We start from the raw sequence: 13731 nt of genomic DNA, 5'->3' as shown, positions 1-13731 counted from the left end.
CACACACCCACACACCACCACCACCACCCACGTTCACAAAGGCACCTGCACTTGTAATAAAGCATGTGCGTAGCCAGATAAGGAAAGCTCACTTGATGCCCACAGTTTTGCCCGCACCCTGCCTTCGCGCACAAAATCCCAGACCCACTGACTGCCTTCTCGTTCCTGAGCCATTCACCAAGTTCTGAGCTAGCTCCTGGGTGCTGTGCCTGGTGCCCAGAGCAAACAGTGCAGCCACTTGGCCGCCCTCTTTCTAGGCTTTTCGGTCCCTTCCACCGCCCTCCCTCCGTTCCCAGGAGCCGGCTGGCGCCCGGGGCGGATGTCCGACGCCTTATCCTCCCCTCCCGGGAGCCGCGCCGCGCCACGGGGCGGGGCCGAGCTGGCGGCCAGGAAATGCCCAGGAGAGTGTGTCACCTGCCAACTACTTGTTGATTTCCCAGGAGCGCCGCCCGCCGAGCCTGGGACCCCTGTCTGTCTGTCTGTCTGGTCGGCGCGGCGGGCCCCGGGGAGCACCTGAGACGCCCCCGGGACCACTCTCCGGACAAGTTCACAGCCATGAGCAAGTTGGGCAAGTTCTTTAAAGGGGGCGGCTCTTCCAAGAGCCGGGCTACTCCCAGCCCCCAGGAGGCCCTGGCCCGACTTCGGGAGACCGAGGAGATGCTGGGCAAGAAGCAGGAGTACCTGGAAAACCGCATCCAGAGAGAGCTCACCCTGGCCAAGCGGCACGGCACGCAGAACAAGCGAGGTAGGCTCGGGGGCTGGCCCTCCGGCATGAGCGCTCACCCACCTACCTCCAGCCCTTTCCTTGGGGACAGCACCCCGACTTTCCTGGCAGCCAGGTAGGACCTGTTTCTGTTTGCTGCAGTGATTGGTTTTGGCCTGCTCACCTCCAGGTCAGCACTTGCAAACCACCAGTGTGAAAGAAGAGGCTTTCTACCTCCATAAAGTGTTAGTCTCAGAGACCCACCAGGGCAGTGCTACGCAGTCCTTTAGGGTCACTGTGCGTTGGACGACTCGATGGCAGGGAACTTTGGTTTGGCACTGACCGCCAGGGCTGGGACTAGGGCAAGCTGATCGAGGCTTTTGATTAAAGCCGCCATGTTTAAGGGCAAGTTTGTCATTACTGATTTATTTTTGTCCCCAGCCTCTGTATCTCTCCACAGGCCTTTTTTTTTTTAATGTGTTAGGTATTTTGTTCATTGTGGATATTTTCTCTTTAGGTTTCAGTTTTAAAACCACAAGATAAAATTATGGCTTCCCTTAGTTATCCTTGATTAAAAGGGTCTTGGGTACCACTTTAAAAGTTTACTCCTGATTCTCACATCACCCTCATCCCAGCCTTGCTGACCCTAAATAAACACCAGTTTTTCAAACATGCTGCTGGAGGTTTGTATACTGAGTCACACATTTTAACTTATGTGCAAATCTTCAGTGAGACCTAGTGTAGTCGGTTCCGTGTTGGGTTGAGCTCAGTGGTTGAAAACGTTTGCTGGGCACTGTGCAGTTCAAGTGGATGGGTGGGTGGGGGTGGCCTGGAGGAACGAAGCTTCCCCTCAGCAGTCTTTGCATAAATGCACACTGGACTTTGAGTCAGTGCTCCTCTTGGTGCCCCTGTCACACTTTGAACCCTCTGTACATTGCCAAACTTAATTGGTTTCTTCTGTTTATGGCTCTCTCTACTCAGAACAGACACGACAGAAAGCAGATTTAAATAGCAGCTGCTGCGGACATAGGGGAGCCTCGGTGGCGTGTGGGCTCCCTGGGAGCTGCTAACAACCATGTCTGTGGTCAAATGCACCGGGCACATAATGGGAGGAAGAGGAGGCTGTCAGCTCCCACCAAGATGCAAAGTTTGGGAAACCCAAAGGGGATGTTCCCCTGTAGGGTAGCTATGAGTTGGAAGCAACTGGACAGCAGTGAGTGGTGACAGGTTGCCTGGTCAGCAGTTGGCACTTGCCCGCTGTTCTGAGGGACAAAGATGAGGCTTAGAAAGCTGATGCCTTCTACATTCATAAAGACATACAGTCTCAGAAACTCCAAAGAGGCAGTCTTCTCTGTCCTGTGATGGGTAGATCATACCTCACTAACCTTGAGGTCAGCAGTTTGAAACCATCAGCCGCTCTGCAGGAGAATTCTGAGACTGTCTACTCCTGTAAAGAGTTACCTTGTCCTACGGGGTCCATTCATTCGATGGCAGTGAGTTTTTGTGATTTTTGGATAGGGTCGCTATGGCTCGATGGCGGTGGAGTGTGTGTGTGTGTGTGTGTGTGTGTGTGTGTGTGTGCGCGTGTGCGTTGAGTTGGGTGGCATATATAAAAACTCAGGGAGTAGTTGAAGTGATTTACTCTTGTGCTCCCTGTCAACTGGCAGGCCCAGAAATACAAGTGACAACACAAGTCTGCACATCACCAATTCCTTGATAATTCCACTCTGACAGTTGAGTTTCGTGAGACATAAGGAAGCCTTGGGAAGACAGTTTACCCTGCATGCTACTACCATTGGTTAACCCTGGAAAGGAAGAGTGTCTCATGACATTGACCTGGAAAACCTTGCCCTTTCCCCATAACAGTCTGCCTAATGCATGTGTGCCTACTTTTATCCAAAGTCTAAAGGACACGTTTCTTTCTCGGTGCTGTTGCAGACAGCTCTTGTCCTGTGATAGCCTGTTGTGGAGCTCAACGCGAGTTTCTATGTTTAGTCTATGTTGGGACATGTCGTGAAAAGGTAGGGAATGGCAATTTCTGAACACACACCATGCCATTATGGCTTGCTAAATGCCACTGGTCATCTTGTTACTTACCCCTTTGCTTCATTTGATAGGCACTCTGACGTGTGCTTTAAAAAGATTTTTCCCCCTTCCCTTCATCCTCTTATCTGTTGTCATATCTAGCTTTATTTACAGTGGTTGCTTGGTAAATATTGTTGTTTTTTATTTTAAATTTGCACATCTGCTTCAAGGAAGTAATAGAAACATAGATTTTCCTTTAGAAGATAAGAATGTAAAATGATATGGGTTTTATGGCCACTTTTCAGAAATGTTCTCCAATTAGCAAGGTACTAAAGTGTATCCCATGCAGACTTCAAAAATAAAGACAAAATTAAAAAATAAATGAACCCAAACCTCTGTCACAGGTAAATTCCAGCTCATAGGGACCCAATCTAGGGTTTCCAATGCAGTACATCTTCACCAGCGCAGAAAGCCTCATTTTCCTCCCCTGAGTCTCCAAGACTGTAGCTCTCTGTTGGAGTAGAAAGTCCTGGCTAATGGTTTTGAACTGCTGACCTTGTAGTTAGCAGCCCAATTCATGCCCACTGTGCTGCCATGGCTCCAGTAGTTCCACCACACACATAGTAACATAAAGCTCAAGTAAAACAACAGTTGTTGATTCAGTGTGTTTGCAGTGGTTGAGTTTCTTAAAGCAGATTCCCGGAGCCCTTCTTCTCCCAGATGCCTCAGGTGGACCCCAGCCTCTATCAGCAGGCAATCATGTTGATGGTTTGCACCACCTGGTGACCACGCCAAACCCAGTGTCAAAGGAACACACGCCCAACCAGTTGCCATCAAATCAGTGCCAGCTCATGGCAGCCCCCTGTGTGTGTCAGAGTGGGACAGCTCCAGGGGGGTGGCAATGGCTGATTGCTCAGAAGTAGATTTGCCAGGTCTTTGTCTCGGGTGCTTTTGCATGTACTTGAACAGCCAACTTCTGGAGGAGCAACTGTTCTTTAACTGGGCCCCATGTTATGCAATCCCACTGTTGTTAACATCTAGGTAATTTAGATGATAACCACAGGGACACAATGTAGGAGTATGTGCAGTTATTAAAATGTTCCTTCAGAGCTCGTTGCTCAGCTAAAATGTTGGCAAGGCTTCATGGCTTTTGAGGGGCCAGCTAGCATTATTCCGGAAAGGGCCACTCCCTTAACCGCGGCAAGTTCTTCAGCTATCAAAAGCTGTACAAAAATCAGCTTTTAGACAATTAGCAGACTGAATTAAACATGGGCTTTAATTAGCCTAACAGATGCTACAAATGTGTGTGTGTGCGTGTGTGTGTGTGTCATTAAGAACCTGAAGCTGGTCCAGTAGAAGTGCGGTGAAAAAGAGGAAGACTCTCCACGAGATGGTTCAATACAATGATTGCAACAATGGGCTGTAAGAGCCAGTGTGAGGATGGCCTAGGCCATGCAGTGTTTCCTCCTGTTGTACATAGAGTTGCTATGAGTCGTGACTGACTCCAGGGCACCTAACAAAAGCAACGTGGTATTCTAAAAATGTGTACACTATCAGTCAGGGTTGACTTGGTGGCAGGAGAAAAATGTGGGCCAGCTAAAGTAGTGTAGGGACAGTCACTTCCTACCTATGCATTGTTCACAAGAATCTACCACCAGGATGTTACTGGAGGCCGGAGCTCAGTGCATCCAGCACGGAGTCTGTAGGTCAGGGGCATTTCTGATCTGGAGTACTTCCCTGAGGGCATAGAACTCTCTCTTGGAATGGCTCTGTCTGCCTTCAGGGCACCGGGTATATGAGGTGTAAGGAGGCACCTGGAAGCATGTGGGCTGAGGCTTCACTGAACTCCCGGAGCAGGCTAAGCACACCTTTGGCTCGCTGGCTAACGTCATGTTCGCATCCTAAGTACATCAGTGTATGCACACTTTCATCCCAAGCTTGCTTTCATTATGACTCGGCAGTAAAATTGTGCAGGGGAAGCTAACGCGCCTCACCTCAAACCTTTGTCCAATTTCTATAATGCAATTCCTGCTCCAAAGCTGTATAGAATCTGCTGGGTGGAAAAGCAAACGTTGACATCACTGAAGTATTTTTTTCTATTTCCGATTTCCGTCATCTGGAACAGTTCTCAAGCTTGGCTGAACAATGAAGGTCATTTAAAAACCTTTTATAGCACCACCATGTTTTTAAAATATGTTTGGTGGCATAGTGGTTATGTGTTGGGCTGCTAATTACAAGGTCTGCAGTTCAAAACCATTGGGTCATTTGAGGTTTTCTACACCCATGAAGAGTTACAGTTTATAAATTGTTCCAGATCTCTCTGTTGACCTTTATGAGTATTTTGCTGTCGGGTCTGATGAGGTGCCTTTTGTTTTTGTGTTCATTATTTTTTTACATGTTTTTCTAGATAAGATAGGCAGGAGAAACAATCCTAAGGAGAAAACAATTGGACCATCCATTCTGGGGGGGAACTAGGGAAAGGGGGAAGTGGGGGGGAAGAAGAAGTGAGGAGCCAACAAACCCAGGGACAAGGGAACAACAGTTGCTCTAAATGTGATGGCAAGAAGGGCGTAGGCTGCCTGGTGGGGCTTGATCAAATGCAGTGTAGCCCAGAGGAATTACTGAAAGTTGAATGAAGGTCAAACATGATAGTGGGACAGGGGAAAGTAAAAGGAAATAGAGGAAAGAACTAGGAGGCAAAGGGCATTCATAGAGGTCTAAATACAGGTGTGTACATATGTAAATATATTTATATAATGATAAGGGAATAGTTCTATGTACATATATTTATATGTTAAGTATTAAGGTAGCAAATGGACATTGGGCCTCTCTACTCAAGGACTTCCTTAACACAAGAATACTTTATTCTAATAACCTGGCATTCTGTAATGTTCACATTCCTGACACCATTGCTGAAGACAAAATGGGTGCATAAACAAATGTGGTGAAGAGAGCTGATGATGCCTGGCTATCAAAAGATATAGTGTGCCTTCTAGCTGAGAAGCAACAAAGCCCACACGGAAGAAGAACACCAGCTTGTGTGATCATGGGGTGTCAACGATATCAAAGACCCAGAACAAACAATCATATCAATGTGAATGAGGAGGAGAGCAGAGTGGAGACACAAAGCCTATCTGTAGACAATTGGACATTCCCTGACAGAAGGGTCACAAGGAAAGGACTAGCCAGTCAGGGTGCAGTGTAGCATTGATGAAACATACAACTTTCCTCTAGTTTTTTAATGCTTCCCCCATCCACTATCACGATCCCAATTCTACCGTACAAATCTGGTTAGAGCAGAGCATGTACACTGGCACATATAAGAGCTTTCAACACTGGGAATCCATGACAGATAACCACGCCCCCCCCCAGCACCAATAAGGAAGGGAGGGAGAAAATGGGGGAAGAAAGGGGGAACCGATCGCAATGATCTATATATAACCCTCCCTCCCCACCCCCAGGGAATGAACAACAGAAAAGTGGGTAAAGGGGCATAATACATGCAGATAATAATAATTTATAAATTATCAAGGGTTCATGAGGGAGGGAAGGAGGGAGAAAAAAATGAGGAGCTGATACCAAAGGCTTAAGTACAAAGAAACTGTTTTGAAAATGATAATGGCAACATTATGTACAAATGTGCTTGACACATGAATGGTTGGATTGTTATATGAGTGGTAAGAGCCCCCAATAAAATTATTTTTAAAAAGAATAAGAAATACACACACCCTGTCCTATGGGGTCACTATGAATCTGAATGGACTTGATCACAGTGAGCCCGTTCTGCACTAGTTTGCTGTAGAAGTGGTTCTGAATCATAGAGACCTTATGGACAACAGAAGGAAACACTGCCCAGTGCTGCACCATCCTCGCAATCATTGTGTTTGTCCTCATTGTGTCAGTCCATCTGGTTGAGGGCCTTCCTCTGTTGTCACCGAGCCTATAATTCCATGGACACTGACATATTAGGATGGGTGGGAGTTTCCCATCAGCATTTTCTTTTTTAAATGCCCCTTACTCTCTGCCCTGTGGCCAGGGTTAAGGATTAGGAACCGAAATGCACAGTATGCTAACGAGGTAGAAAAATAAGGTCTCTTAGTCTTACAGTGCTTCTGACATTTTCCCACAATGCCCCCATGGTCAATGATAGTATGTGGATATCCCTTTCACTGGAATAGCCAAGAACAAGTAGTTTGGAGACCCCACACACCAGGGCAGTTACCTTGAAATCTGGAGGGACTCAATATACGCCACCCACCTTACAGTCCTGTCTCCTAGCTTCTCTTCTGTCGTCCTTTCTCTAATGTCACTAACAGATGGTCATCTGGCTTTTGCTTAAATATATCCCCATTCGATATTTAGTACCTAGGGTGTTGTTGTTATAACTGCTGTCAGGTGCCGTTGAGCCTATTCTAGCCCATAGCAACCCTGTGCGCAACAGAATGAGACACTGCTTGGTCCTGCTCCAGCCTCACGATTGCTCCTATTCTTGAGCCTATTGTTGCAAGCACTGGGTTAATCCATCTCAAGCACAGCCCCCCCACCGCCCACCACCGCCACTGTCCCTCTCTTTTACCAGTCTCTCCTGACAATATGTCTGAAGTACATTACACAAAGTCTCGCCACCCTTGTCTCCAAGGAGCATTCAGGCTGTAGACTGCAGAAATATGAACCTTTAACAAATAGTGATTTTGATTCTGATAGTAAGTACAGCTTAGAAATCTGTGCTGTATTATTTGAAAACTTTTCAGACCTGGGAAGGACCACTCTCTGCCCTGTTTTGTCCCTTGCCCATTTTTATCGCCTCTTCCTATTATCCCTCCTTCAGCATCAGGAAGATAGTTGTTTGAGAAAATTATATTCACCTTCCTGTGTTGACTCTTGAAGTAGTTCAGGAATTGCTGACAGGTTCCCCTTCAACACATTTTTTAGAAAAGAAATTGATGTTGTAGTTGGACTTCAAAACAGGTAGCCCTGCTATCAAAAGATGTAGTGTCGGGGGTCTTAAAGGCTTGAAGTTGAATAAGCAGCCATCTAGGAGGAAAGCAAATAAGCCTGTGTGATCATGAGGTGTTGATGGAATCAGGTAACAGGCACCAGAAGACCCAAAACAACGACAACACAAAACATATTGTTGAGAATGAGGGAGGATAGAGCAGAGACCGAAAACCCATCTGCAGACAATAGGACATCATTTCACGGAAGGGTCACGAGGAAGGGATGAGTCAACCAGGGAGCAGTCTAGCACTGATGAAACATACAACAGTCCTCTGGTTCCTTGAGGCTTCCTCAGCCCCCACTATCATGACCCCAGTCCTGCCTTTCACTGTGGGCTAGACTGGAGCATGTACACAGGTACAGATAAGAGCTCAGGAAACATGGAATCCAGGTAACATAAACCTTTAGGAACAGAAATGGGCACAACAATACCAGGAGTGTAGGGGGAATGTGGGGAGAGGAAGGGAGGAAAGGGAAACCGATTGCAATGATCAATACATAACCACCCCACCTCCCCACCCCCTCTCAGGGGGATAAACCACAGAAATCATGGGGGAAAGGCAACAGCAGCTGGTATTAGATATGAAAATAATAATAGTTTATAATTTACCGTGGGTGGGAGTGGGGAGCGAGGGTAAAAAGAGGAGATGATACCAAGGATTTAAATGGAAAGTAAATATTTAGTAAATGACAATGACAACATATGTTCAAATATGCTTGATACAGTTGATGTATGGATTGTTGTAAGAGCTGTAAGAGCCCCCAATAAAATGATTTAACAGAAAAAGAAAAGATATCCCTGAGTTTCATTCACAGCCCTGTCCCGCCACGTAGACGTTGTGCGATCAGTTTCTTAAGCCTCTCTGATTCTTGGCTTTGTCATCTGCACAATGGAGATGACAACATTGTGGGGATTAGTGGCATTACTGGGCACATGATCTAATACAGTGCTCTGAAGGTATACTAGCTGTGGCTAATGGGCAGTCACCGCGTATGCATATCCAAGTTGGACAGTGAATAAAGAAGACTGAAGCAGAATTGATGCATTTCAATGATGGTGCTGGCGAAGAAGACTGAAGTACCACGGACCGCAAAAAGAACAAAACAGATTGTCCTGGAAGAAGGCAAGGATGGTGAGCCTTCATGTTATGTAGTTTGAGCATGTCGTCAGGGGTGACCGATCCCTGGAGAGGAACCTCATGCCTGGTAGCGTGGGGGGGGGGGGGTGTTGGAAACAAGGCAGGCCCTCAACGAGATTGGTTGACACCATGGCTGCCACAATGCCCTCGGGCGGAGGGCGCTGCTGCGAGGCTGGCCCAGGGCCAGGCAGGGTTTCGTTCTGTTGGGAACAGGGTTTTATGGGACAGAACCAACTAATGGCACTTACCAACAGCAGGGCTAATAGTGGACCTCCTCCCATACCCCCTATGTTTTTGTTTTGTTTTGAAGTTGAAATCTACTTCCTAGTAAATTTTACTCTTGAACCTAAGCGTCTCCTTTGGAACAACATGCAGTGAGGCTGCTCTTTCTGTTAGTGATGAGTTTTCCCATAGCTGAGGAAATACTCCTTTCTTTTCTAGGTCCGATTCCTCAACCTTCACCCTTTCTACTGCCTCAGTTACCCTTTACTTCCTGAAGTTTGTGTGCCATGGTTTGGAGAATTACTCCCTCCCTAAAAAACAAAACCAAAGTTGCTGCCAGTGTGTTGATTTCCATTCCCAGTGACTCTGTAAGACTGGGTAGACTTGGCCCTGGAGGTTTCTGAGAGAGGAACTCTTTATGGAAGTAGAAAGCCTATCCTCTTTCTCCCGAGGAGTGGCTGGTGATTTTGAACCACTGACCTTGTGGTAAGCAGCCTAACATGTAACACACTACTTCAGGGGGAAGCAAATGAGCCCCTGGATCACATTTGTGTAACCAGTGGTGGTGGTCGGGGAAACAGACTGTTGTCCTTGAGTCGATCTTGACTCATAGTGACCCTATAGGGCAGAGTAGAACTGCCCTTGTGTGTTACTGAGATTGTAACTCTTTGTGGAAGAAAAGTCTCATCATCTTTCTCTCGAGGAGCAGCTGGCAGTCTTGAACCGCTCATCTTGTGGTTAACAACCGAACACATAGCACTATGCCACGAGGGCAGCCAATGAGTAGCCTCCTTAAATCCTGCGATCCAGGTGCTTCTCTCCTCCCTGGTCTGACCCTGTTTCTTACCTCTCCCTGGGTTGAGCAGCAACCCCAAAGGTGTAATCATATGGAAAAAGGGCGGATCCTGTCTGAGGCTGTCAGTAAGCCTTGGGCTGCTTGAAACTGGGGCTCACAGAGACGAAAGTTTGAGGCAGACGAGAGCAAATCTGGACACAACCCCTACTTAGTCTCATAACAGGATTCCAGTGAAAATCAGCGGCAGAAGCAATTCAACCTCTTCATCAAGTGTCTGCTTGGTAAAAGGACTCCTTAAGCTGGGGAGTGCTTCATTTCAGTAAGGGGGTTTTACAATCTTTGATTATTGTTTTAGCTCTCAGGAGCATGGTCTTCCTTGGGGCGTGGAGATGGGGTGGTGGGGAGGGGGAGACGTTCAGGCAAAAGTCCACTCCTTTCACTTACTGACTGGGAGGTTACGTCTTGAGACTTCTTTTTTTTTTTTTCCACAAGAGAAAAGCTTGTAGTTAGTTCAGGGATTGTTTGCTGGCCCTTGGGAGCGTTTTCCAGTCCAGTCTGTTGGGGCACCACGCCCTGGCCCCAAAGTCCACTTTCAGCATTCCCTGGGGACCTTGCCACTCCATTCCCTTGCTGTTCCGTTGCACCCCCCCCCCCCCAGTGATTTGCCTCGGTGTGGTGGGATCAGGTCAGGTGCAATTCCCACACTGTGTCTCCGGTGTAGTCCCCTGTATCGCCCTTAGTCACTGATTGGCATCATTTCTCATAGTGGGGCCAGCCATGTTGTTCTCTCTGTGGACTGGCTGCTCTACTCAGGAACATCATCATCACGGCCTGGTGGGCCAGGCTGTGCTCCACTCTCTCCTCCTGCCCCTTCATCTTCTCCCGTGTGCTCTGATGAGATATGTTCATCTCCCGGAGCTGCAGAGTCAATGTCGTCCTTTGGAACAAATTCTTTTCGGGGGAGGGGCAGGAATCCACTTAATTTATGGTGCTGGGGCCAGCCTCCCAGACCTCTCCACTGGTTCCCTTCTCCACGCCGGGACATTGCATTCACACCTTGCGACGCTTTGAGACTTCTTTTTATTAGAGTTGTCATATTCCTAAATTCTGCCACCCCCAGAAGGACCTTTGCATAAAAAAAGCAGCCACGGCATCAGCTGGCTGAAAGTCTGAGTGGCGAGGCTGAAAGCATGGCTCTGGAAATACAAGACAGCTGTAGACTGCAGGCCCCTGATGGATGTTCCCTGGGGAGATATAACTTACTTAGCGACCTCATTTTTTGAGAGCCTTGCTCAAAATGAAGTCTTCAGATTACGGTATCAGAATTCCTTGATGGTGCCTATTAAATGTATACTCACAAATATCCCCATCTGAAGATTGCTTTTCAGTGCATGGGGTACAGGCTCTAGAAACCTGAACCGTTAACAGATAATTTGTTGATTCTGATGTCCATGCAGCCTGAAAACCTAGGCTCTGTTTTCCAAAAAGTGGTTGGACAAGCTGGGAAAACTCTGATATTCTGTTTTCTTCTTCCACTTAGGCCCTATAGTTCTTTCCCTCCCCCTCCCTGCCCTCTCAAAGATACTGGGATGAGATAAATGTAGTCACCTGCCTCTGTTCACTTCTGAAATATTTTAGGAGCTTCCGACAGTTCACATTGCTCCGATCACGGCTCTGGACTTGATTGACAGTGCTATAGAACAGAGTGGAACTGCCCCAGTGAGTTTCTGAGACTATACATCTTTACGGGAACTGTCAACCTCCTCTTTGGAGGAGTGGCTGGTGGTTTCGAATTGCTGACCTTGGGGCCAGCAACCCAAAGTGTAGCTCACTATGCCACCAGGGCTCCAAGCATCTCCTTAGCTACCTGAATTATATTTCTTTAGAGATGTTTTCTCTCCTCATTTCTCCAAGAATACCCCAATCTATGTTACATTCTTAAGACCATACTACATTCACATACTTGGGTCTCACAAATGCAGCCTGGGCACTGATGAGTCCGTGTTGGCAGGTCTATCAGTTGGTGGTGTGTTAGCTCCATCAGGTACTGCAACTCCACCTGGTTATGAAGCGGCTCCGAGTTACCCATGTGTTTTAACCATTGCTGTGCTTGTGGTGGATTACCTGATTTATTCTAGCACCACACTGTGTACTGTAGGACCTAGGACAAGAACAAAACTGATTCCTGGGACATGAATACAATTTTTGGGGGGAAATCTTAGAGTCCAGACAGCTGTTCATTTTATCCTGGAAAAGACAGATCACCAGGCCCCACAGTTCCCTTCTCTCCCCTCAGTAGTTCCCATTGGACTTTCAGCCCCTAATTAGGGAACCTAAAGTATCTGAGGAGAAGCCTGGTGGTGCAGTGAGTTAGGTGCTGGGTTGCTAACCACAAAGAGTTAAGCAGCTTGAGTGGCCCCGCAGGCTAACAGTGAGGCTTCCCACACCCATGAACAATTGCAATCTTGCAAGCCCACGGGGGAAGTTCTCCCCTGCCCGCTCTGGTGGCTGTAAGTTGGAATCGACTTGATAGCAGTGAGCTTGAATTCCTTCTTTGAAAATATCGGAACCAGTTCTGGGAGCTTTGTTCACGTAAGCTAAAGTGTTAGCCTCCTCCCTCTCCTCCCTCCCGCATCCCTCTGAGCCCTGGCAGAAAGGCTCCCTTTCATTAAGTGTTGACCGATGCAGTGTCCTGGGGTGGGGATCTCGTTCATTCTTTTAATAAGCCTGTGTTGGGGCATGTTCTTTCAGCAGCCAGGCCCCTGGCTTTCCCCACGTTGGACTGGAAACAGTTAACACTGCCAGTTGGGTCCACTCTCCTTTCAGTCCTATTAGGCTTGCATCCAGTCTTAGGCATTTGGTTCTACTGCATAAACATCATCTGACTGTTAGTTGACTTAAATTTGTCAAGATCTTTTGAACTCCAATTTTATTATTTTACAGATGAGCTATATCCGTTAGTGGCATCAGCTGCAAATTTAATCAACAGCATATCATCAAAGCCTTGGTTCAAATGCCGAACAAGACAGGACAGATCACTAGTGCCATTGGAGACTTCATTCCACAATGACTGTCTCGCGATGCAAGAGCGTCGCCCAAGTGTCAGCTGAAGTATGAAGCCCAGCCTACCAGGTCCCCACTCGTGGGTTCAGGTGTTTGCCTACCTACCGATACTCCTGACACACATATCATCTTATTTTTGCTAACCTTTTCTCATTTCTCCAAGAATGCCCCAATATATTGTGAGTTGGATTTCTAAGATCATAGTACATTCATGTACTTCTGGTTCATACATGCAGGTCTGTGAACTGATGGTGTATGAGTGCCATTAGATGGCACACCAGGAGATTCTGTTCCTAGAGGTCTGGGATAAGATTCAAGACAGATCTGCAAGCCGTCCGGGCGATTCTGGTGTGCAGTGTAGTTAGCAGACCAGTGGGTGATCTATGGCTTTCCCTTGATTCAGCATCCAGTGATTCAGAGGAAACAAATGCCAGAGATTAATTTAGCAGTTTTGATCTTCATGAATTCATGCTGCTTTTAGTAACCACCTTCTCTTCCACTTCCCCAGATGCTGGAGTCAGAGCATTTCTGTCCTACAATCCTTCTCTCAATTATCAGAGACCAAGGGTTTTGATAGTGTGTTGACATGTGTTCTGGCTAGAAGGATCACTCCTGACTCACTGCCATCGAGTTGATTCAGACTCATGCTGGTGCTCTCGAGCCACATGATGGAGAGGCTGTAAGTCTTTCGGGAGCAGATGGCTTCAGCTTGTTTTGGCTGGTGGTTTTGAACCACCGACCTTGTGGATCGCAGTCCCAGGCTTACCAGAGCGCCTCCCCAGGCC

At 47.3% G+C, this 13731-nt stretch overlaps 1 protein-coding gene across 1 annotated transcript in view; it reads left to right on the top strand.

Moving 5' to 3' along the window:
- Positions 1-372: 372 nt before the first annotated feature.
- The window catches only part of CHMP4C (charged multivesicular body protein 4C), a 33337-nt gene continuing 19978 nt past the window's right edge, over positions 373-13731 (top strand). Inside the window, exon 1 of the mRNA XM_075549534.1 lies at positions 373-745. Within this exon, the coding sequence (XP_075405649.1) occupies positions 556-745 (190 nt within the window). The 5' untranslated portion in view covers positions 373-555. The remainder of the gene's footprint in view (positions 746-13731) is intronic.

Source organism: Tenrec ecaudatus, chromosome 5 (assembly GCF_050624435.1).
Source record: "Tenrec ecaudatus isolate mTenEca1 chromosome 5, mTenEca1.hap1, whole genome shotgun sequence".
Classification (NCBI taxonomy): Eukaryota; Metazoa; Chordata; class Mammalia; order Afrosoricida; family Tenrecidae; genus Tenrec; species Tenrec ecaudatus.
This window is presented reverse-complemented; position numbering and strand designations above follow the sequence as displayed.